General features: G+C 37.0%; 1 protein-coding gene across 1 annotated transcript in view; it reads right to left on the reverse strand.

Annotated features, from left to right (window-relative positions):
* The window catches only part of PLXNA4 (plexin A4), a 2762645-nt gene that overhangs the window by 1512897 nt on the left and 1224841 nt on the right, over positions 1-24907 (reverse strand). Inside the window, exon 4 of the mRNA XM_044064236.1 lies at positions 7457-7588. Coding sequence (XP_043920171.1) covers positions 7457-7588 — 132 coding nt within the window. The remainder of the gene's footprint in view (positions 1-7456; positions 7589-24907) is intronic.

Raw genomic sequence — 24907 nt, forward strand, 5'->3', positions numbered from 1 at the left:
TTTGTTTGTGTTACGTTCATGGTTTGAAAGTTCATGGTTTTAAAGTTTCGGGTTTTTGATGTTTTTGGCTTTATAGTCTCAAGATCCTGAAATTCAATATTTCAGTATTTTGAGATTATAAATTGAATCCGTGTGTATACATATATATATATATATAGATATATACATATATATATATATATATATATATATAGATATATATATATATATATATATATATATATATATACATACACACACACACACACACACACACACACACACACACACACACACACACATAATGTTGAGAAAATCATTTTACTTGTCCATTGTTCCTTTTCATAAGTCTACTGTACTTGCATTTAATTCAGTTCAAACCATCTAGACTCCCTTAGATCTATAGCAGTTTATTGAAAAACAACATTTATGATACCCATACGGTTGAGAACATATGGCTGACAATGCAGTTGATTAAAAAACTAACATAAATCGCACAACACCTGGCAAAAACACAAACAATGTTTTTGCAGAGGGGAAGCCCCCTGTGCCACCCAGATCACTGCTAATTATTTATATCAACTCCGAGATTGCAGTACTAAACCGCGATCTCAGAACGATTCGATTAACCAAACTGTCGACCATAATGTTTCAACCATATGGGTTTCGACAATTTGGTCCTTCAACAAATTGAGACAGACCCATTCACTTACCTGACTATAACTTCCTTTTTGTGCTCAATTGTGAGAAGCAGACAATTATCCAAAAATCAGAAGTGAGCTCCTATATTATTTTACCCAGTGTGATTCCTGTTCTAAACTTCAAACATCAAAACTTTAAACTTCACATTTATTACAGCACTTCAGCCATAAGCTTTTTTTTTTTTTTTTTTTTTTACAAATTCCAGGGACTAACTGATGTTCCCACCTTACTTCCAGGTACAGAACAGAAAATTCCATGAACACCAAACAAATTAGGCCTCCTTCCACAGTCTGGGGGTACTCATAGGTAATGGCTGGGCTGCAAAATCTAAAACACATTCTCAAATGGCAACTCATCTGGTAACATACAATAACCTTGTATGATACAGAAAGCCCCTCCACAAAAGGGAGAAACACATGCAGTTCTTTTCCAGATGGTTTTGATCTAATTCATAGTTCTTGAAATGTAAAATTGTTGACATTTGTTAACATTACGTATTCTGCATATTCTGTAAAACAGGGCAATTTTCAAAGAAAACACCATGCTTGTCAACAGAAAATAGAAGCAAGTATGGCAGCTTTGACAGGTGGTTCTGTTCTTGTCTGGAAACAAGGCAAGCTGCTTTATGCTGGAGAAATGCCCACGCTTTGTAGTACATTCTGCCTGTTTAGACAGTACAAACAAAATTATATGGCTGCTCTCTCACAAATAAATAGCAATAGTGAACTGAGATTAAAAACAAGAGAAAGCATAAATATGTGCTACGTCAGTTTCTCTAGGCTGCAGCCAATCAAGACAGATGTCTGCTTTCTATGAGTTGGCATTCATATACCCCAGCCTAACTAATCACACATGCACACATACATATAAAAGGCACATGTGGACATGCATATCCATGCATGCACGCATCCCAAATAACGTTCTAATTTAAATCAGGCAAGTGAAGCTATGTTTTACTAAATTAACTACCTGAGGATTCAGTGCTATTGTCTGAAATCTATAATTCTGCCCTGGAAAGATTTAGTGAAATGGATATTATCGAGATGCCCATGATTTGCAAATTCTTTTCATACCTTGGCATGATGTCAGAGCAGCACTGGCCATGGATATGAAAGCAGCCAAATGGCTGTCTTCAAGATAAATATACCAAAGCTGTAGCATCAGTAACATCAGACTCCAGAATGGCTAATGAGACAAATGGAGAAAGCAGAGGAAAATGAGCATGCTTTAAAATAAACACATGCTTACAAAAGTCATCCAAATGCATTTATTTGAAAAAGACTAATAGAAATGTATTCATCCCTGCAGTACACAGGGATAATGCTCATATCCTTCCCCATATGATCCATGTTTGACAGGTGGCACAAGGACCAGGCAGAGCGAGGATGGCAGTGAGTGGCTGATCTTGGCTTGCCCTTCCTTTTAGGGGGGAGGGTGGCAGTGGGGCAGCCTGGCCTCACTGGAAGAGTGGCAGTAAGAGCCTGGTGAGCTCCATGCTGTATGTCATACACCACATGATCAGGAGGTTGGACATGTATGGAATTAGGAAGGTATCCCCCAGATACGGTCACTGTGTGGCTCACAAGGCTGCCATGGGAATTTGGGCACACTCCCTAGCAACAATGGGATGGAGCATCAATATCCTCAATCTCCACCTCATTTGCAGTTCGGATTGATCAAGAGAAAGGTTAAGGATGGCCTGATAGAGCTGGTGAACAACGAGAGGAAATGGTGGCAGTTGACAGCTGCAGTAGGGTATAACAATAAGAAAAGGATAACTGAAATGCATGCCGAATGTGCTGTTTTACATCACAGAAACACAGGAACTCACCGGGGGAATGTTTCGTTGTACCACAGCAAAGTATCCCAAGTGCTACATGAGATATTGTATATTCCATTCCCAAGAACTCTTTTATTTATGGTCTCCCCAAGATCCATAAATATTTACATATATAATTCATCAATGAGACCGATGCTGTCAGGAAATAATGGGTCATTGATCCAGTTTCATACTATTTGCACACCTGTCGGCATGTTTTTAATAATACAGAAGCTATATAAGGAACACAAAACATTTTTGCAACATTTGTTTAACTCACAAAGTCAGTATGAAGGTAGTGAACATTTACAGTAACTTTAGACATTGCCTATTCTCTTTAATAACAAATGTATGCACTCTGAGTTTTCAGCTAAATAAAGAGAGATTATTTGCTGGTAGATTTAGTACAAAAGTAACTATGGGTTTGCAGGAGCTACCATGGATACTCCTGTGGTAAACCATTATGTACATGTTACCTTCTCCACCAAAAAATGAAATGACTACATATTTAATGACACAATATTACATATATAAAACTGGTGGATGATATTTTTGTAATGGGATGGAAGAACTAAGAATCTAGAATGTATGTGTTTATATTATTCACAGTATGGATTATCTGAAAATTAAACTGAACTGCAGTGTTGATTTATATTTCTTGGTATGAATATGCAGTTTGAAGTAGTAAAAATAAATAAGCAACACATAAAAAGATGGTAGAATGAAAAAATATCTTCATAGACAGAATATGCATGCAAACTATACCTTTAATGGCACAGATTGTTGTCGGGTGTTAAGACTAAGTAGGCTTAATACTCCAGAGACTGCATCTAGGTAAAGCTCAATATTGCAGTATCTGAATTTTGACAAACATATTATAATAATGAAATGCTTACTGGTGTAAAAAAAGAATGTGTTATGTGACAGGAGTAACTTATGGAAACCTTACTTGTCAGATAAAGTAAAGGATCAAAGAGCTATTACAGAAAGGAGTAATATTAGACAGTCACAATGAGAGTTAATAATGTATAATAAACAAATAGTCAATATTATAGAAAGTTGCTGGAAATTCTTACAAGCTCTTCTGATCATAAAACTATATTCTTAACAACCACAGGTTGGAATTAAGAAGAAACATAACCTCAAAATGTAGCTCAGTTGTAAAGATGAGTCCTGCCATTCTAGTGAAGCAGTAACAAACAAACAGGATCACATATGTGTTTAAACAGTATATAGAAGTGGCTAATTTTCTTATTTCAGGAAGTGCAATAAACACACAACTTGTAATTTGGGAGCACAGAATGATTACTATGCTAGTAAACAGCCTGATCTCAATGTTGTAACAACCATTTAACCTGTTGTTAAACTGCAACATGCTAGTATTACATAATTGCATCTTATGCAAATGGTGATTTAAAAGCTCTTTAGAAATTTAAATATTCTGATGATTGTTATAATATGCTACTCTACTAAAGTTATTTCTGTCTGCAATTAACTGAGCTTAGCTCACAAACCTTACAACTTGTGCTTATCTGTTGTGCACAAGTGATGGAAACACTGTGCATCGAATGCTGACCTTAATGTAGCATTTCCCATATTTATGACATTTATTTACTTTTAAGCTTTGCTCAACATATTACATTTTTATAATACTAAATAAACTAGTCCCACTTGTGTTGCTGAAAACAAAGTTCTTATGTAGAAAATATGCATTTGTTTTTAAAAATACAGTCCTTATACTGATGTATCTCAAATCTTAGGATCATAAATGGGACCGGGTCATGTATATTCTTTTTTCTAATGGGTTAATTAACAATTGGGTTCAGGGAGCTGTTGTTTTTAAAATCCAAGAGTTTTCTTATGCATTTCCTACACTGACGGTACAGGTCCCCCACTTTATCATTGGAGGTGCAGGGGGGCTTGTCCCTCTGCAAAAATGTAAAAAAAAGGTAGATATTTTTGTGGGTTTTTTGTGGCTTTTTTTTTGATGATCAAGTTTTCAGAAACTCGATCATATGGTCTCTTCGATATTAGTTTCAAGTTTCCGAAAACTTGATCATCTGAAATAGACCTAATTATAAACACCTAGAATAACAGCATTCCTACTGATGGGGGGGGGTCATCAAGAATATTTAGGAATATTTTGTGACTTTCTGGAGACACAGAGGACAGTCCAGTAGCATGCTATGATCTGACAGTTGTTCCTCTTTTGTGTGATTTGGATCTTTATGAGTTCTACTTGTGGGTCTCCAAGTATCTGTATCAAAGTAATGTGGAATCTAACAAATATGAAAATGCCACCACAGTTTTCACCAGATCTAAATGAATGGTAATGACAACACCCAGGCATAGGGGGAGTACTCCCTGGCAATTAAAGCAAGTTTCGGTAACAGCACATGTATGGACCAGTGCAGGAGGGCCTCAGGGTCTGATAGTTTGCCGTTTAGGCTTCTAGAATTATGTAAAGCCACCTTGATATGGCCCAGTAGTTGCTTTGTTTAGGAAGACAGAATTGGTGAACTCTCAGGTGGACCCTACCTAAAAAGGAACAATGGGGTAGGAAAAGTTTTCACCAGTATGGATAAGCCTTAGAATAAAAGGTGCAAACTGCCCTTGACAAACCAAGTATAGCTGTAATGCATCTCATTCAGAGCTGACACATACTGGGACCTTCCCCCCTCCAAATGACACCAAGGGTTTAACCAACTGCTATAGTCAATCATCTTGGCATTGTTTTTGTTGATGTAAGGATTCTACTCAATATTAGGGTCTTGCCTGCATCCATGATATGAACGGAGGGGTCTGCCACATCTCTCTCCATATCCCTCAAGATATTAAATAAGTGTTCCTCACCTCATCTTTAAATGGGATGCCTTAGCAATCATCCTAAATATCATAACTGTAATGCTGATCAAAAACAGTGATTCATGCAAAGTTACTACTGGAATGTACACAGAGAAATCTTTTGCTACCTACAAAGCAGTACTCTGCAAGCACAATAGTACGGACAACAGTTCCCAAACATCAAAGAAAACATTATTTTACGGGGTACTAAAAATAAGCATATTAACAATTTTCTAGGGGATAGAAGTAAGTAACAGTTTAAACTACTTTTGTTGCAGTTCTGAAAACCGTTTTGGGTAAGCAGTCTGCAAAATTAAACAACACGTTTTCAATGGTGCTGTTGCCACACTCTGGCTAATTACTGGATTCATATGATTTTTATCTCTGTCATGTATGTTTCACATTTAAGTACCCAGTTTGAATTTCTTTCACTATGGTCTAGCAACTGAAATTCATAGTAGTAGTTAACTGTTTTCTTTTTATGTTTTTTTTCCCTTGGGGGTGGTAGTGTTCCTTGTATCATTTGTGTGAACAGTTTCCACCAGGAAATTCTGGTTTAGCCAACTTGGGTAGGTTCACTATTCAGATAAACATGGATCGGCAGGTGATTGACAACTGACTGACTAATTGAGTCACTGATAGACTGATTGATTTGATTCATTCATTCATTTACCAATTTATTTAGTCATTGAATTGTTTAACTCTTTGTTAGATAAATAAATAAGTTGATTCTTTTAGACTTTTAACTTATGACACAACTTAAGGGCAAATGCAATATGCAAAGACAAATTACAGTTTTCGAAGAACCAATGTGTGTTGTGAATTTCAAAAGAAACAATGCGGCTACAGGATGCAGAACAGATCAGTGTCCTGATTCAGTGCAGGCTTGAAGAAGGACATAGATTTTCTTCTTTTTTCTCCTATAAGAAGCAATAAATGTACTCACAGCAGAATGTACCTACATGCCTTTCCACATGTAACATGGCTTATAGTGAAATTCATCCCATCACCCATTCCCATCTCAATGAATAAGAACTAGGGGAATCCATCCTTCAATTTCCAGATAGTAATTTAATAGTTCTCTTCTGTCCCCTACAGTACTGCCATCATTAATAGAAAGGCAGAAAGTGTACCAGAAGCCTGACTCCCACTTCAAAAGTCCTTCTGACTGCCTTTTCATACTTCTGTCCAAGACATATTTCCAGACTATATTCAGTCAACATACCACATGCAGTGTAATTCTAAATGGAGACGCATCCATATCAGCTTCTTACTAGGGACACAGGGAAATGTTCACTTACTTTAGGTCACTTTTTCCCATAGTCTATAACTTTTGCTTGCTCAGTTAAAGGTAAATGATTGCCTTAAATAAGGCCGTACACAATGGTTGAGGTACTAAGTTATATCCATGCATAGTTCTTTCAAGAAACATCAGTTAGTACAGGCTGCTAGGAAGAAATCAAGGGGTCAAATGTCATAGCATCCTTCAAATTAGGCTAGTAGGCTTCCCAGACAACCTACCACAAAGACAACGACAAGCAATTTCCACATACAAAAAAACACATTGTGATAAAACTGCAAGGGCTACAGTTCTGAAACCTTACTGAACCATTATCTGCCTGCCTTTACATGCATGTCTCAAATGTATCCAATGTTTGGGAACACAGAGAGAAAATAATCACTTGGGAATGAATAGATAACATTTTGAGGATGCCAGCAGCAGAGACCCTAAAGCCTGCTCTCTCAGTCCTGTAAGGCATTCACAAGACTTCCCTTTGTCTGTCTGATCCTGCTCTGTGTGGAAGATTCTCAGGTTATCTAAACATGGCTGGAAATAGCTATCAATCAAGTACCCTAAATACGGAACCAATGAGTATGTCTATCTGAGAAAAGGTAGCATTTTTATGCATAATAAATCACACAATTACTTCTTAACACATGCAGCTTCTCACATAATGATGGGTGTTTTACCAGAAACACCACTGCCATTTCATGTTAAGTTATTCTCGGAGCATGAAACTACAGTTTGAAAAATTAAACACTAATAACAGCTTACAAAAGTAAAACAAAGATGTAACACCTCTCATAAGGATAACTCCACATGCAGCATACCTGTTTCTCTGACATAACATACAAATACTCATGGTCAACTGAAAATGCCATGTCACGTGAGATGGGCCCACTTTCTACGACCTGAAGGACTTCATACTGCAAGGCACCATGGGAAGAGCCATCAACACGAATCTGCAAAAGAACCACATGATATATAATTTTTTTTAATAAGCAAATATATATCTATATTTATAGAATGATATCTGTATACACATATATATATATATATATATATATATATATATATATATATATACATATGCATATATTTTATATATATATATATATATATATATATATATATATATATATATGTAGATAAATACTTTTTTCATAATGTTTAATAAGGTATGAGTTACATGGAAAGAATGTTTCTTAAGAAATGTTTCATAGTACATAGTTTTGAATTACCGCTGCATCAAAACTGCTTGCAATTTACAGCATCACATTTTACATTAAGAATTATGTCAGATCGTCAATGTGTAATAATTACTTGCATCATTAAACTTCAGACCAAAACTGTTAAAATAATGTGCAATTCTGTACCACTGAAAGGCACTATGTTTAAGCTCTACATTGGCTTAATCTGACTACTGTTGTTTATGAGACAACAGAGTATACAGAATTTTCTTCTTCATAAATACAGCTTATCAAGTCCTTGAAATCATATTATGAAGTTGCTGAACAGTTACCCTCAGTGGCTGATCAGGAATCTATAAACAGAAACACAACTGATTGTCAGACAAGGACCACTTGTTGTATGCACTTAGCTTACAGTGTTCACGCATAGTTTATTTACACAGTCTCTCTATGGAATTGGATAAGTAATTATTTCCCGCTGTGCTTCATTACTAAAATAGTATCCTTTGCTTATCAAGCACCTTCTTGAAGGTCACTCAAGTGTTTGTATCTAGTACCTCTGCTGCTTGCCAGTTTTAGTAAAACAGCTCTCCCTTACATTTTCCTTAATATTTAGCCCCTCCAGCTGCAAAACACGTTCACGTGTGACACTCTTTCTGATATGCCCTTCCTTATTATAATACACCCAGCTTAACTCTTATTTCGTATATATATTCAAATCTCTCTGTAGCTCATTTTAGAGGTCTTTACAAGACCCATTTCTATCTCATTTGTTATTTTATAGGCTGTGGCTGGTCCAAGCATCCTTCATCTGCTATTCTGTTCTTACATTTCTCGACCACCTCTGAAAGGCAGCATCCAAAACAGGATGTAACACTATGCCTGAATTCTTGTAGGTGAAACTGCAATTTAAAAAATGTAACACTGTAAATAGGTTAGGAAATAAAATAAAGGTTTAACACCAGTAAAAGAATAACTCCACATGCAGTGTATCTGTATCTCTAACATAACATACAAATACTGATGTTTGACCAAAAAAGGCATGTCACATAAGATGGGCCCACTTTCCACATCACCACCAGGTACATCATCCTGCCAAGTATAACTCCTTTTTGTGTGTTGTGATGCTTTAAAGATGACATTCATTATATTGCATTAGCGCATTGCCCACCATGATGAGTAAAAATGAGCTTCTATTCTTCTGAGTCCATTTTGGATGTTCCTGCTTTATGTCTTCCTAACATGTAGCTTTGTTTTGGCTTAATGCTGCATTTAATATTACTACTTCCCTAGTGATATCAGCATATGCAGCACTGTTTTTATATTGTGCCTTAGAAATGTATACTCCTGAATAGATCTAGACATATACAAAATCCAGAAGGACACTTTTTATATGACCTAGTCTATCAGACAGGTGCTATTTACACCCTGCTGTCGCTCGCTACCCCCAATGATCACCCGCTGTTCTATCTCAGACTTGTGAAGAAGTGTTTTTCTCATGTCGAGGTGAAATGTAAACTCTATTTGCTGGTAACAATACTCTGTCCACTCTCCCGCTGTCTCTCTCTCTCTCTCTCTCTTATTCCCTCCCATCACAGCTCTACCCCGTTACAGTTCCTGGTACTTCTTTAAACAATCACAGCACATCTCTCTTTTCCCTACTTTTTTTTGCAGAGTAGTATATATGTTTGATTGTTAGATAGCAGAATTAGCCTAGTTTGCTCCTTATTTATTTTATTTTATTTATTATTATCCCCTAAAACTTTCAATTTCCTCTCTTCTTCCTTTCCTTACCTCTGCTATGTCATCTAGAAAGCCACTTTGCCTTACTTTACTTTATACTACCAATTCCAGTAGCTCATCCCATATGTCAACTTATCTCTCCATGAAAAATTTACTTTTTCAGACCCAGGACCAGATCATCCATGGATTCTCAATGATATGCCTTCTCATACATTCTCCTGGCTTTCCTATGTAGTCTGACCCCTTCACTTTTCACTTGTATAATGTCATGTATCCATATCATAGCTTTCTTCCCCTTCCTGTCTTTAATGACAACATCCTTGGCTTGCTAATTTACTTTCATAGGCCTTTCCATCCACCATGGTTACATCACCACTACACATCTAGCAGTCTGATGTTCTGCACATTTTATAGTCTTACTGAGATGTGATATGACTAGGACCCAGTAGAGCGGGGACATTATTTTTCTTTCCCCTTCTTGAGTTTATTTAAAAATATTCTTAAGCTGAATATAAAAAAAAAAAAAGTGTATCATAATAGCATTCAGCAAAAAAGCTGCTCCCAACTCACATGTTATAAATGGTAATTTTCTGTAGTAAGATGCAGTCATAAGAAACCTGGGTACTTATGTGGACAAATTTTAACATTCAGTCCTCATGCTTCTATCATAGTCTGGAAATACTTCCATCTTCAGGATCCAAAGCAGTCTTCCTGCCATTGTACTCCTCCCTTACCACACTCATCTACGAATATAATCCGCACTGTGGTATGTACAAATCCAAGCACAATACTCTACTGGAAAGGCCTCAACAAATCAAAGAAAAAATATTTATCACAATAGATTAGCACAACTCTCTTTATACTTGCTAGTCTGTTAGCAGCTCCAAACTGCTCTATGAGTCACTTTTCAAGCCATAAAAGATGCAATCCTATTTGAAGTCCTATTTCTTTGCCAAAGCAGCGGTTGTAGAAATACCCACATTAGGGACCTAAGTCTACACCAACAAATAAACAAGTCCGACTGGAGAGATACGTTCCATATTCCATGTAGTCTCAGCCTGTTGAATAAGTTATCACTGCAGATCAAGCTAAGTATTACTTCATCTGCCTTTATGGCTGGTCTTGATGCCTGGATGAGCAGACACAAATTTATACCATGCTAATTACGTGCAGCTCTGTGTGATTTGAGAAGTGAGCTCTATTAAGTGCTAGTAAAAGATGATAAGAATGTCTTAAAGGTATATATGGCCGATCATCATGAGTTAGTATCATTCCTGACTTCATGTTTTGCTATTCCTTAATGAAACACCTCAGACATTCTGCTCATGGATGCCAAAACCATCATGAATTGGTCCTAGTATACAAATTTAAGCTAATTAATGATGGGGCTACTTAGTTTTTTTTTTTGCTTCTTGCCTTTATCCCTGGATAACACAGCTCAGTATTCTGCTTTATGCTGCTCTGGCCATCATGCAGTATGCATGGTTTCAGTCCAGGTGTGATAAATATCCTCATGTCATCGGCTTTGAAGTGCTGTGGCCATCATGCACTATGCATAGTTTCGGTTCAGGTATGATAAACATCCTCAAGTCATTGGCTTTGCACTGCTGTGGCCATCATGCACTATGCATGGTTTCAGTCCAGGTGTGATAAACATCCTCAGGTCATTGGCATTGGACTGCTGTGGCCATCACGCACTATGCATGGTTTCAGTCCACACCCTCTTCAAGAGAAATCTTGATGAGTGAAAGGGAAACAAAAAATTCACTCCGGGGATAACACCAGTAGCTCTACTCAACAGAGGCACTGGGAACTAAGTTCGAGTGGCACTATGCCAGGGTAATCCTATGGCTAGGCTTGTAAAGGCCTCAGGGCCATTAGCCTAGTACACACTTATGAACCTATGATAAACATCCTCCGGTCATTGGCTTTGCACTGCTGTGGCCATCACGAACTATGCATGGTTTCAATCCAGGTGACTATGCATGGTTTCAGTCCACGTGTGATAAACATCCTCAGGTCATTGGCTTTGCACTTTTGCCACCAGTTCCACTCCACAGCTTTCCTTAACAAAAGGAATATGGCCAATTGACACTACAGTGCATTTGTCTGCATTGGAACTCATCAAACATCTTTCTGTTCACCTGGACAACCTTTCCAAATGTTTTCTAAGAATGTTTTCCCATCTTCCATTGCTGCAGCTATTGTTGTGCCACTGGCAAAGAGAAATGTCATGTTCTGTTTTTCTCATTTGTCAGAAATGAAAACACCAAAGAATATTTGATACACAAATGTTGGTCAGAATGTGTTATGGCCACATCCTTTACTCATGAAAGTGCATCTCTCATCACAACCCTCTGAAAATCATATTCCTAACCAAGTTTTATCTGCTGTTATCCTAGCCTTCATTATCAGTTGACTGTTCTCATATACTACGTGAAATGGGGTTTATATCAGTCCACTGAAATGGCTGAATATCGAATACCAGATGTTCGAACTGTAAAGTTCGAACACTGGTAATAGCAAAGTTGCCCACCGAATTCTTTCCCAGGGAAAGAATTCAGTGGGTCGTTTCTGTGGCTTCATGAGTATCAGGACTGTGGTGGAAAGTTACGGGTCGGGTTCAGGTAAGTGTGCAATCGTGTGGATGTTAGGGTTAGGGTGCGGGTTAGGTAAGTTAGGGTTAGGGTGCGGGTGAGGTGGGTGTGCGATAGTGATGGACCTTAGGGTTAGGGTTTGGGTTACGGTAAGTGGATAGGTAGTAGTGTATGTACAGTTTAGTGTAGGGTTATTTGTAGGATTTTGAGTGTATGTGTGTGAATTGATGTTGTTTTGGTGTGTTTGTGTTGCGTGTGTTTCTTGGAACAGTGATTTTTTTCCTTGGGAAAAAAAAATCGCTGTTTTAAGACTTCAATGTTTTTGCAGTTCGTGGTTTGAAATTCAAACATATGGTGTTCGAACTTCAGACGTTTTGATGAACTGATACAGACCCCATGAAATGCATTATTTGTAAACATATCTCAATATTATCCTTTATGCATAGAAATTAATTCTAATTACAAACACAAAGGTATTAATTTTGGTTGACAATGACTGTTGTATTGGAGCTTTACATTCATATAGAATGTTTTTCATGAAACTGGAGAGTGTATTTTGCCTATACTTATTAACTGTAACTCAGAAGTTGTACAGCCTCGAACTTGAAGGATTGAAAGTTTTTCCTTGGAGCTGAAATAAGTGAGGAGTTGAGAGGGTGCAACTATTATCTCCATAATAGAAAGTGTTGGACAAAATGAGGCTTTTTCCTGTTGGCACGTTATACAATAAGGCTGATACAAAAAGAAGCTGTATACCCGTAAGTAAAGTGAGTTATAATAGGACTGTTTTATTTCAGTAATAAAATTGTTGATACTTTTATTCACCTTTTCTATTTATAACAGTTTGATATTTAAGTTAAAAGACAAATTTAGGCATAAATGTGTTAAATGTTTCTTTCATTTTTAGCTGTTTGCTTTAAACATGTAGTTTGTTTGTTTGTTTGTTTTACTATGATAGGAACAGGCTGATATCACACTGCAAAGCAGTGTCCAAACAACAGTTTTGTGCCATGAACTGACTGTAAGAATCTCTCATGTTAATCGAGGGCATTATGTATGAACACTAACAACTGCTGTATTAATATGTTCTGTTTTTTTTCTGTTGTTTTGCAGCGACAGGTATTGTCATGGTGTAAGTAGTACTGAATCTGTTGAAGAGGTACAAAGTTTTCCATAACTAGAAAAATGTTGGTCTGAAGTAGGTGATCTGTATTCTCTAAGATGGTGTACAATTCTACAAATGCCTGCACCCATGGAAGGAGTATAGAAATATGGTCATATATAATTACTGTAACTTAAGAAATTTAAATAAGATGTTGTTGGTGATGTCATCACAGCAAGATACACCTCAATTTCCTCAAAGACTAAAAATAAAGTTTCACTATTCCTTACTTCAGCACAGCAGCATAGTGCAATCTAGTAAGAACTGTTTATAGACTTCAGTGCTTGAGACTATATTCTTATGATTTTTTTGTCTGGCTGCTAAGGCAATGTGATTTTGACTCCAGCTGATTATCTCTTTAACGAATAACACAAAGGCTCCACTGAAGAACAGCAGTGTCCACAAATTAAGTACCATACAGAACTTCATCAGAATAAACAGATTTAAAGTACAAAGCTTCTTTTATAATGATTCAAACCTGTCATGTGATGTGTTTTTGTCCTATTAATGCTTAACTTTGATTTATTCCTATACATTCTGAATCCTTCTTGCATTTCCTTGTTCCTAAATAATCCTATAAATAAGTGCACACATTTACACAAGAATAGTGACAACATATAAAGCAACATACATTCCTTGTTAAAATGTTCCTTAAAAACTAAAGTTTGATCTGTTTATCTTAGCAAGCTTTTAACTTTTAATAAACAGGTGATAGAGCAAGCTTCATTCAAGTCTGGCTATGTAAAGCCATTCATTTTGATTTGCCATATCAGCTCCAATTTCTCCAACAACAAAGAAAAGGACCTTCTCTGTTATCAGGTTCAACTTGGTCAATACCTCTAAATTTAAAACCGTGGTTCTCAAATTCTACTATGTGCTTAGCCAGAGCATTTTCTGTTCTAGCCCTATTGAGGCTGTATATATGTTCACATAGACACTTTTAATTTCCTATCGGTCTTCCCAACATAAAAAGCTGGGCATTTTTGGCATTGGACTAAATAAACTACTACTTTAGAATTACAGTTAAGTTTCTTGTTTAACTTATATTTTTGTTGTATAACCATGAATGTTTGACCCACGTCTATGTGTTTACAGTAGGGGCAACACTCACATCTGAACATCCCTTGTAGCTTGGTATTAGTCCTTTTCTTGTGCTCCAGTAGGCTTTTTAAATTGTGTCCTCTTCTAAAAATTACCTGTGGGTGTTCACCTATTTTTTAAAAAATTGGGGTTCACCCATTATTAGGGACCAGTTTTTACAAAATATTTCCCTTATACTGTGCGCATCCATGCTGAATGGTGTTATAAAACTGACCGTGTAGTTGTTATTCTTAAACTCCTCTCAAAGGGTTACTCTAAAGTGGGATCTAGTGTTGTTTCAGGTAGTTCACAGTTAAGGAGTGGTTGGGTACACTCCCCTGTTTCTCTTGTGCTTAACCTCGTCTTGTGTGTCTAAAATCAGAGAATCTGGATAGCCTCTTTTAAGGAACATTTTCCTTAAAACTTCACATTCAAATAAAAAATCTGTCTCTAAAGTGACCATCCTTGCAGCCCTCACTAGTTGGCCCTTGATGACTGACTTCTTCTGATGGAAAGGGTGTGAACTGGAAAAATGTAGGAAGGCATTTGAATAAGTTGCTTTCCTATAAATCTTTGCTATGTATCTTTTTAGGTTTCTATCTTTTTCCAGTTCTATGTCTAAGTAAGCCATTTTTTCAGTATGGAAGTTATATATATAAATTGGAGAAAGCTGGTACTGCTGTTAAAATAATTAAACAGTTCTTCAGCTATAATTCTGTCACCTTTGATGATCAAGAAAATATCATCCAAAAATCTCATGTAAAAAGCATTTGGTTATAAATTTGACTATTCTTACTGATGTACTCTAATTCCCAGAGGGCCATTACTAAGTTTACAAACCTGACCCTGCAAGGTGAACCCATGGCCACCCCTACTTTCTGTAAAAAGTATTCATCCTCAAATATAATGTAGTTGTTTGTTATTATTATATCTAGTAGCTCCTCAACTAGATGTATTTCATTAATAGGTGCACCCCTTAGTCTCATCATTCTTGAAACCCACTCTATTCCTTCCAAATGGGGAACTGAAGTATATAAGTCCTTCACATCTACTGTGAGGAAGTTGTAGTTCCCTTCAAAGGTTAAATCATTAATTCTTTTCAGGAAGGTCCATGAGTCCTTAAAAAATTGGAGTTCCTGACTAATGTACATTTTTAAAATAGAAGCCACAAATTTAGCACATGGGTACATTATAGAATTCCTGGCATGTACCAGAGATCTCATGGGTGGATTGGCCATGTTTTTATGGACTTTGGGGATTCTGAACAAAGTAGGGGTTTTTGGTGCTGGCATACAAAAATAGTTATACAATGTTACATTGATTTTAGGTTCTATGAATAGATCAATGTTCGAATTAATACATCTCTATGCTGTCTGATTATGTCTTTAAACAGGATGTTATATCTTACAGATTTTTCTGCCATATTGTCATATACAACAAAATTACTCTAAAAAAAGTCAGTTCAATTGTAACCCATCTGTGTAAAATATAATGATGACAGCATTCTTGCAGTGTTGCCCCTCACCCCACAATTCTCCATTGAGCATTTTAGCACTTTTGCTCATCTTGCTCAGTGATGCTTGGTGGCATTCTGTCATCAATGCAGGCAATCTAGATAAAGTTTTATTATACCATCAATGTATCTTGTCACAAAAACTTCACTGTGTAGTACAGAAGGTGCAACATTAGCAAGGGGAGCTAGCACACTCTTCACCTCCTTCTTACTTTCAAAAACTCTAAAGGAGTGTGGGGGGGGTTAAGTGTTTAATTCCCCCCTTACTAAAAGACAAAATGTGAGAGAATGCACGTTTCTCAAGTAACCCATCATTTGCATACAGACAGCCTGTGAAGTAATGCACACTTTCTGAAAGTTCTGCAGTGCTCAGAATAAAGTAGGGTGCATAGGTACAGTTAAACATTGCTTGGACTCTGCAGTAATTTGATCATCTACTTGCCCTGCTCAGCAGCTTTAAAGGAGCTTGTAGTACAGCTATTAGTTAAAGCAATAAATCAGCAGTGACATTTTTCCTGGACAAAGACTGATTGCTACAACCTCCAAATTCATGTGGTTTGATTCAGAGTCCTGTACTCCAGAGTTAACACTAAAAACATCTTCTTTATCATCAGCAGCATCCAATGCCATTTCCCAGTTTTCTACAGAGTTGAGTGTGTCTCATTAAATTTCACCTCTCCTCTCAATTTAGTGTAACTACAATTTCTTCTTAGATAGTCAAGTCATATCTCATGCAGTTCATCTCTTTGTTGGACATCCTCATTTCCTGTTGACTTCTTCATGTGTCTTCCAAGTCTTTTTCGCACAAATTGTCATCTACTTACCTACACATGTGCCTGAACCACCATAATATGTTCCCTTTGAGCTTTTCTGCAATTGGAGCTACTATGGCTTGTGTTCTGATGTCCTCATTTTTTGTTTGTCCCATAGCATGTATCTTACCACCCTTCTCAAGCACTTCATCTGTATCACATCAAGCTTCCTCAACTGCACTGCCTTCACTCCCAAGATTTATGTAGAATCCAGAAGCACTAGTTGCATCCCTGTTTTGCACACTTCACTTTCCATCTTCTTTGGCATTCTTCTGTCACAACTACAGCTCAAATTCTGTACCAATTGTCTGCAGACTCACTTATTTTAGCATTAACTTCCACGTTTAGACTTCCCTTATTCTCAACCACCCCCTGAAGATATTTGAAGCTATTAATCTGTTCTACAATTTTCCCTTTCTATCTCACTTTTCGTCTTATTCTGATTTTTCCTATTTGCTGCCATTATAACTGTCTTTTTTGTACTCATTTTCATCCCATATGCCTTCAGATTTGCATTCCATTCCCCTACCATTATTTCCTGAAGTTCCTGGTTAAGGGTCTATTTATAACGCCATATCATCTGCATAGAGTAAGCTTTGTTGATCTGCTCCCTCTGACCTGTGTGCTAATTAAGCCTATCACTAGTATGAATAGCCATGACCTCAAAGATCAACCTTGATTAACATCCACTAATATTGGAAACCCCTCTGTGAGACTGAACATTGATTTTGTTATTGTGTCTTCGTACACAGCCTGCACTCATTTTACAAATGTTTGCTGAACTTGGAATCATCACAGGATTGCCCAAATTATCTGTATTTGGACATTGTCATATGCTTTCTCCAAGTCTAGGAATCCCCAAATTGGACTGTTTCCTCATCTCTAACTTCTTCTCCGCTATCTGTCACTCTGGAAACATTAGGTCAGTTGAGCTGTATCCTGATCTGAATCCAAACTGCTCATCTCCCATTTTACTTTTTAATACTCTGTCTATTCATTTATCAATCACTCTCTCCAGCACTTTCATACAGTGTAACAGGAGTTTGATACCTCTATCAGCATAGACCACTGGTGACCACAATCAAGTGCAAACAGTGATCAGGAAAGACTCTAAGGACAATGCAGATTAAACTGAAGACCTAGAAGATGAAAGTACAATACTTCAAACAAACACTCAAGGTTACAGCACCTCAAGAAGAGGAGGAAAAGGCAGAGTTAAAGTATGACAGCGTATCAAAATAGCATGCGAGACGACTGTAAAACAGACATTCGTCAAGACTCATATGTAAATAAGGTACATAAAAGCTGTTGGTAGAACGCAAAAGTCCTGAAAATTATAAAAGGAAAGAAATACAGGAAAAATTGGGAAACAGAAAAGATATATCAACCTAAGAAGGAATATTGGTTGACAAAAACAGGCAAAGAGAGGAGTTGCACTTGCAAAGAACAAGGTGTCAGAGGCACTCTACTAGCTTCTGGTGAGTGATTCAGCCAGTGGTGTAAAGAAACTCTATCAGATTGCAAAGCAAAGATAGAAAGATGTAGATAGTCATCAGACACCATTCATAAGGGATGCTAACAACATCCTGCTCACGAGTCTAAAGGATATCAGTCAGACAGAAGGTGTATTTCTAGGTGCCGAATGAAAAAAAAAAAACAGAAGATTTACTGCCTGTGATTAATGAGGAAGAGTCCACCCTGGAGGAAGTAAAACCAGCACTAAGGAAGATGAAGACGGGGAAAGCAGGAGGGTCAGATGAGGCCACATCAGATGTGATCACTGTGTTCGGTAAGTTAGGTAAGAAATGGTTCTTGAGCTTAGGTACTCACGTCAGTATGAAGAGAAAGTTGTATCCCATATTACTGGAGAACAAGCATTCTAGTACTAGTGTACAAGAACAAAGGGGGCATTCACAACTGAAAGTCACTTGTGAGATTAGAGAGCCTCATCTGATAAGCAAATATAAAATAAATAAAAATGAATTATTTCCAGGTGATACACATCTAAGCTATCTCTACTTTGTGGAATACTTTAGGTAAATGCCTTCTGATGTGATCATGGTTAATGTTACCACCTGTTCTAGTTTGTACAGGAAAATTAATTCATTGGAAGTCATGTCTTGTATGAATAGCAAATGCCCTGCAAGTTTAGAAAATTATGATTCTGTAACACTTTGATATGACATATAAGAGCAGAAACGATATTCTGCAGCATTATCATCCTAGAGTGGGAATAAAGTGAAACCTAGTCTTGCTGTATTAAGTGCAGATGTGGTTTTTCCTGCAAAATATCACGTTTTGATAAAAGTGATCCATTATGTGCATCTAAAAATGTAGTAATTTTAAATATAAAAGTTAAAAAAAAAGCAGGGTGGTACCAATAGTGAGAGACTCAAAACACATATGACAGTACAGGATATTAGCATTTGTGTTATTAAACATTTAAACCCTTTATTTATGTTTTCATGCTAAAAAGGTAGGGAATTAGTGCTATTCTTTGTCTAGTGACAGTCGCTCCTCTTCATTCCCCACTTCCCATCCCCTTTGCACTTTTGTTTATAACCATGATCCTTCCTTTCATTCTCCATATTTATTTAATGAGGCTCCAGCTGGTGATTGACCGTTTCAAAGCTGGGCTTCTGTCACACGCTAAGTGAAAGTGTAACATGGCTAATGTAGTGAAGCAAAGTGGTGCTACCTAAATACCTGCCAAACAAGAGTGCCATTCCATCACACATCACTCTTAACTGCATTAGGTAAATAATCTACTCATTAACACAAGGAAAATAAAGTAGCTAACATGCAAACAATGTTGCCTGGCTGATTTTTAGTTCAATACTGGCTTCAGGCAGCACAGTCCCTCATAAATGAATGTCTTGCTGATATTATTACAGCATGTAAAAGGTCATATACTGGCCTTTTGCAGTTCTTCATTGGTCTTCTGCAGAAACGAAACACCAGCACAGAATACATTTTTTCTCAATAATTATTTCTTCTCATGACAGCCGTGTGACATTTTTACAGGGTTGTCATTGCTGTTGCCTTTTTTATCAAAAATGCAACCCCAAAAAAGGGTTTTATTTAGTTAGTACAGTTTTCTTAAAAAAATGCAGTAAAAGGCTTAATCTCTATAGGACTACCCACTCCACATACTAACACATATTACTAACTCCAGGCTCCAGACACACTGGGGTAAATACAATCTGGCAAAATAAAGTTATAGACTTTTTAATTAAATGTTTTCCTAAATAACAGTTTCTAATCCATTTTTCACTGACTTAGTAAGAAAAATGAAATATAATGCCACACGGTAAAGTTAACAATTCTACCTGTACAAGCTGCAAAATGCCCCCCCTCCACCCCGCCACACATACAAACATACAATAACACTAACCACAGCTTCTCAGTTTTAGGTCCTACAATGTGGGAATCCACACCAGTTTTAACCATTCAACATTCAACTCAATATCCTGAACTGAAGGAAAAAAAAAAAACACCTATTAAAACTCCTGAATGTGATTTTCTAAACAGTGGAATAACTTAAACACTCCTAAGAAATGCTCACCACGACTTCAGAAACTGTTAAATAAATAAAATGACGATCTTCAACAATCCTTAACAATAAGTACTACAAACTTAAAGGAAAGAAAACAACTCCTAACATAACTTCCACCTTACACTTACTGTTTTTCAGCAGGCGGTATGGTACTCACCTTCTTATAAATGGCAATACACTAACATGATGACAACGGACATGTCATCCTTCTACATGAATAGTTGTAGAACGTTTATTACATGTTTTAAAATTTCATAGTTATTGCAAATAATTGCTTTTAATTATAATTTCTTTCCTTGATATCATAATTCTGTTATGACATGTACTGTATTTGCTTTTATCATGTACTTGATTGTTCTGAGTCTATCAGGGCTGAGCCTGATCTGGGTCCATTTGGATCAGCACTCTGCCAAGTTAAATTCAAACTACTAAATAAATGCAAGTAACTAAATAAATACAATCACTAGGTGGTTATTTATAAAGCTTCTTCAGAGATCAATATTTAACATAAATAAATAAATAAATAAATAAATAAATGGGAGTCATGCAGAAAACAAGAACTGAAAATGCACAGATAACAGATGCAGATGTTTCTGATTCCCATTAAAGAGAAGGAACCAGAGCTCTCTCTCCTCATTTAGTACAGAATGCAAGATAATTTTCTTCCTCCTCAGAGAGTTAAACCAGAAAACCAAGCTGCCTATGACAGTAGTAGGTCATAAGCTTAACTAATGGCAACCCTGCCGAAGGCTGCACTAACTAGATGACACTTGATTGGTCATCTGGGGCCACTTTCTCCCAGCATTCCCATCTGGGATAGTGTCCCTGCCAGGTAGAAGAGCTGTTAATGGAAATGCATCATTTTCTCACTATCAGTGTTATTGGCAGTAACAGCCTATATTTTATTACAAATCATATCTTAGCAGAATTAGAAAATAACTCTAATGTGAATACATTATCTGAATGAACATCTGTTCTCTGGTTGCTTTGGCATTTAAAGGAAAACTACACTAACCCACATACCATTGTGTTTATGTACAGAATTCCTGTTTTACATAGTGATTCTCACATGATTATTGTGGTACACTGTGTATCATGCTTTTTTGACCTGTTATCACATACACCAGGGTCTCTGCAACTCTATCCACATTCAAAACCTCCTTGGCACATTGTCCCCTTCGTGCATTGATCCTCTGTCTCAAGCAGCGTGGGACAATGCACAGTTGGGACCGTAGAATTGCAGTTGCCACACCTGTTAGCTAGAAACTGCAGATAAGGGAAGAGTAGTATTTTGGAATATCTTAGAGAAGCTATGGTAGTCAGGGCTGGTGTAAGACAGCTGTATCTTTTTGTGTAGTAATTTTTGTTTTCTGTGCTTGTGGTGGTACTGTTCAGCAGTACTATGAGGGCACTGTAGTCTTACTTATATTGTTGAAGGACATTCCATGTCTTCAAACGCCCAACACTCCCACACTCTACTAGGAGGAAGACTGCCTCAGCTGTTACTTTTCCTTAAGGAAGGAAAGTATTCCTTGGAATTCTGCAGCTATCTTTCTGGTCAACTTTCAGTGCCTGACAGAGAAATTAGTTTGCTGGCAACCGATGATGGAAACCTCGTTCCAGATTAGGTTTCTGCCTGCTATTAGTCTTCAAGTCAAGCTCTAACTCAGGATTATTAATTTACAGATCACTGTACCTAGACAACTGTAGATCTCTGCTATACAGAATGCTCATAGTAAAATCTAATACAAGAAATCATAGGTCAAGCACTACTGCACCAATTTGTCTGGCTGTACTCAAACACTCTTTAGCTAACATCTTTAAAGTTTTCTCAGTTCTGGCTACCAAATTCTGAAACATTATCTCTTAATACAATTATGGAGATGGCAGTTCCTGGCAGCCTTTAGAACAGGTCTTAAATCCTTAATGAATGAGGAAGCCTCCTACAGATTCTTAAACTGAGTTACAAATCTCTAACCTGAAAATGTCTGCAGCTGTAAGTATTGCTGTGATTAATCGATTTTAGCTGTATGATACATATTTAACCTGTACGACATACTAGGGATTTTTCTCTACTTTTAAAAGTCTAGCTTCAAACTATTATTCTTTTATTCCATATTCTCATTGTAGTAATGCTCTGTTCGCAATACCTTTTTAGCTAACTTATGAGGGGAAAAGGGCCAAGTAATATAAGGTCATTTAACGGTGAAATAAAAATAAAATAAAATGTGGGAGCGTTAGCGCTGAACAAAACAAGCACTCTATTTTCAAATCTTACACTGTTGTATATGCTAAATAAAATAAATCAAAATCACTTTGTTTCAAGTGCCTCAATCTGTAGCTGAAACAATAAACTTGCAGAAGAAGGAATACGCGAGTTTCATGTTTCATACAAATCATCCCTTTCTTTTCTTTTTGTTTTGTGCTTGTATGAACACACATAGAGATGACAGAGGCAGAGCCCTGAAATTATTGGATGAGGGCAATTTTATTTACGTGTTTGTGATTTTTTTCAGTAGTGATTTGTTGAGAAAATTATTATGCTCCACTTAAACATTTTCACTTGTGATATTTTGCATTTTGACTAAGACAGACATGATGTTTCATAGCAAATCCTTAATGTGCATGTCATTAGATTTTATATTTAAAATTGATGTATCCAATTACTTACCACAGCAAAGCTGTCCATTCTTGGCCTTGAATGGTAAACTCTTTTTATCTGTCTCTCTTTCTCCTGTACTGTGCGGGACACTAATACAATCCTTTGGCATTTTTAGCTGGGAACCTTTCAGTCAAATTCTTGTGCTGTGTTACTTTAGACAACATTAAGAAATATCCGCTGATGTTATTCTGCTATGGAATCATCATCAGTCATCTTTATGTATGCTGATCATTCAATGTCAGTTTTCTGGAGGGACACAAAAGAGTTCAAACACTACAGGCGTTACTTGTTTGGACTCACCCATAATAGTGGTTGGTCATGTGGCTTAATGGATAAGGTAACAACCAACAGAAGTAAGGTAAAGAAATAGAAACTGAAGTTATGGATTACCTGCAAAGTGAAGGATTTAGTGTAGAAAATCTAAGGCTGATAACATCACAGCAGGATAGAGCAATGGATCCCCAAATAAAGGAGAAATCAGTGGAGGGGGAAACATCTGATCATTTGCCATATGAAGATACTTTGGAGCTTTCCATGGGAAACCAATACAAATGTTCAGTTGGATTTACACAGCAAGGGAATGAACAGGAAACTGTGGCAACCCTGACTCAGTCAGTATGGAATGATAGGCCAGTGAGTTCCCATATGAAAGAGCAACTGATGGCACAGGATGAAACTGAAGAAAATGTGGCACAGGAAGATGCTCTGGAACTTAATATAGAATGCCCGCATGAAATAAAAAACAAAGAATGTGCCCTCAGTTTAGAATAAAATGATCTAAAAGAAGAGTTGTTTGACAATAGAGATGGACAGACATATTAAAATCAATGAATGAAATGGACTACAGAAAGTCAATAAAACCCAGAAAGTTAGAAGTTTGATAAAACAAATGAGTGCAGTAATTAGGAGTGTTCTTAGTTCTATGTGATATAACAGAAGTAAGTAGGATATATTGCTTTGCAGCTAAATTAATAACAGATAAAGTCTTACCTCAAAAACACAGGGTACTAAGGGAAAGGAAGGGGAGAAATCAAATGCCGTCATGTAAGTATCGAATAGAGAAAACCATAAAGCAATTTAGACAAGAAGTCTCACTGTTAGAAGAGTATAGAAGAGGGAACCAATCAACAAAAATACTCAGAACGATTTTAAACCTTTTGAGGATATGAACATGAACAACATGAAAAAAGAGAGGTTGGTGAAAGCTAGAAATAAGGGGGGAGGAATTTGAGTATCAGTGGTGATGCTTTTGTTGTTTAGTCTCTGCAGTTTGATATAACATGGCAGCTTGACAAAAGAGAGCAAAATGGGTTTGGCTACACTCCAGTGGTTGACATTTGTGACTGAAGACTACCGGGCAAGGCATAGTCTGGATGAGGTACAAAGATACTACTGCTTAAAGCAACATGAGTTGATCTTACACTACCTAGAGGTCTTTAACTGTGCTTCAGACATTCTCGGACTTGGACTTTGTTAGTGCAAATGTTCTAGAACAGCTGGTTGGCACACCCACTAGGGGTTCAAATATTCCAGACACAGAACTCAGTAAAATAGGGAAGCCTTGCACCCCCCCCCCCCAGTGTAATGTCCTCTTTGATAAGGTTGGTCTACAAAATGGTCTCCTTTGAAATAAATATAAGGGCAGTTACCCCATCAAGCTCCAAAATGCTAAATAATTTCTCCATGATAAATTATCTCCTACTAAGCGATGGCATAAGAAATTCCAAAGCTTCTCCAAACCCAGAAAACACAGAATCCTATGCAGAGGTGTACACCAATGTCCTGTATAGCCACTTAAGCAGTTGTATAGAATCTGCAGTACCAGACTGTATTAACCCAGGTCTTGCTGGAAAAACAAGCCACCCTGGTGGGCCTCTGGTATAAACAGGCTATACAACAAAATAAACTAATGCTCAAAAAGAAGTGGAAACAGGCTCAGCAGAAGATGAAATCCCTCACTAGTCTA

This window comes from Protopterus annectens, chromosome 2.part2 (genome assembly GCF_019279795.1).
Source record: "Protopterus annectens isolate FY-2018-M chromosome 2.part2, PAN1.0, whole genome shotgun sequence".
NCBI classification, from domain to species: domain Eukaryota; kingdom Metazoa; phylum Chordata; order Ceratodontiformes; family Protopteridae; genus Protopterus; species Protopterus annectens.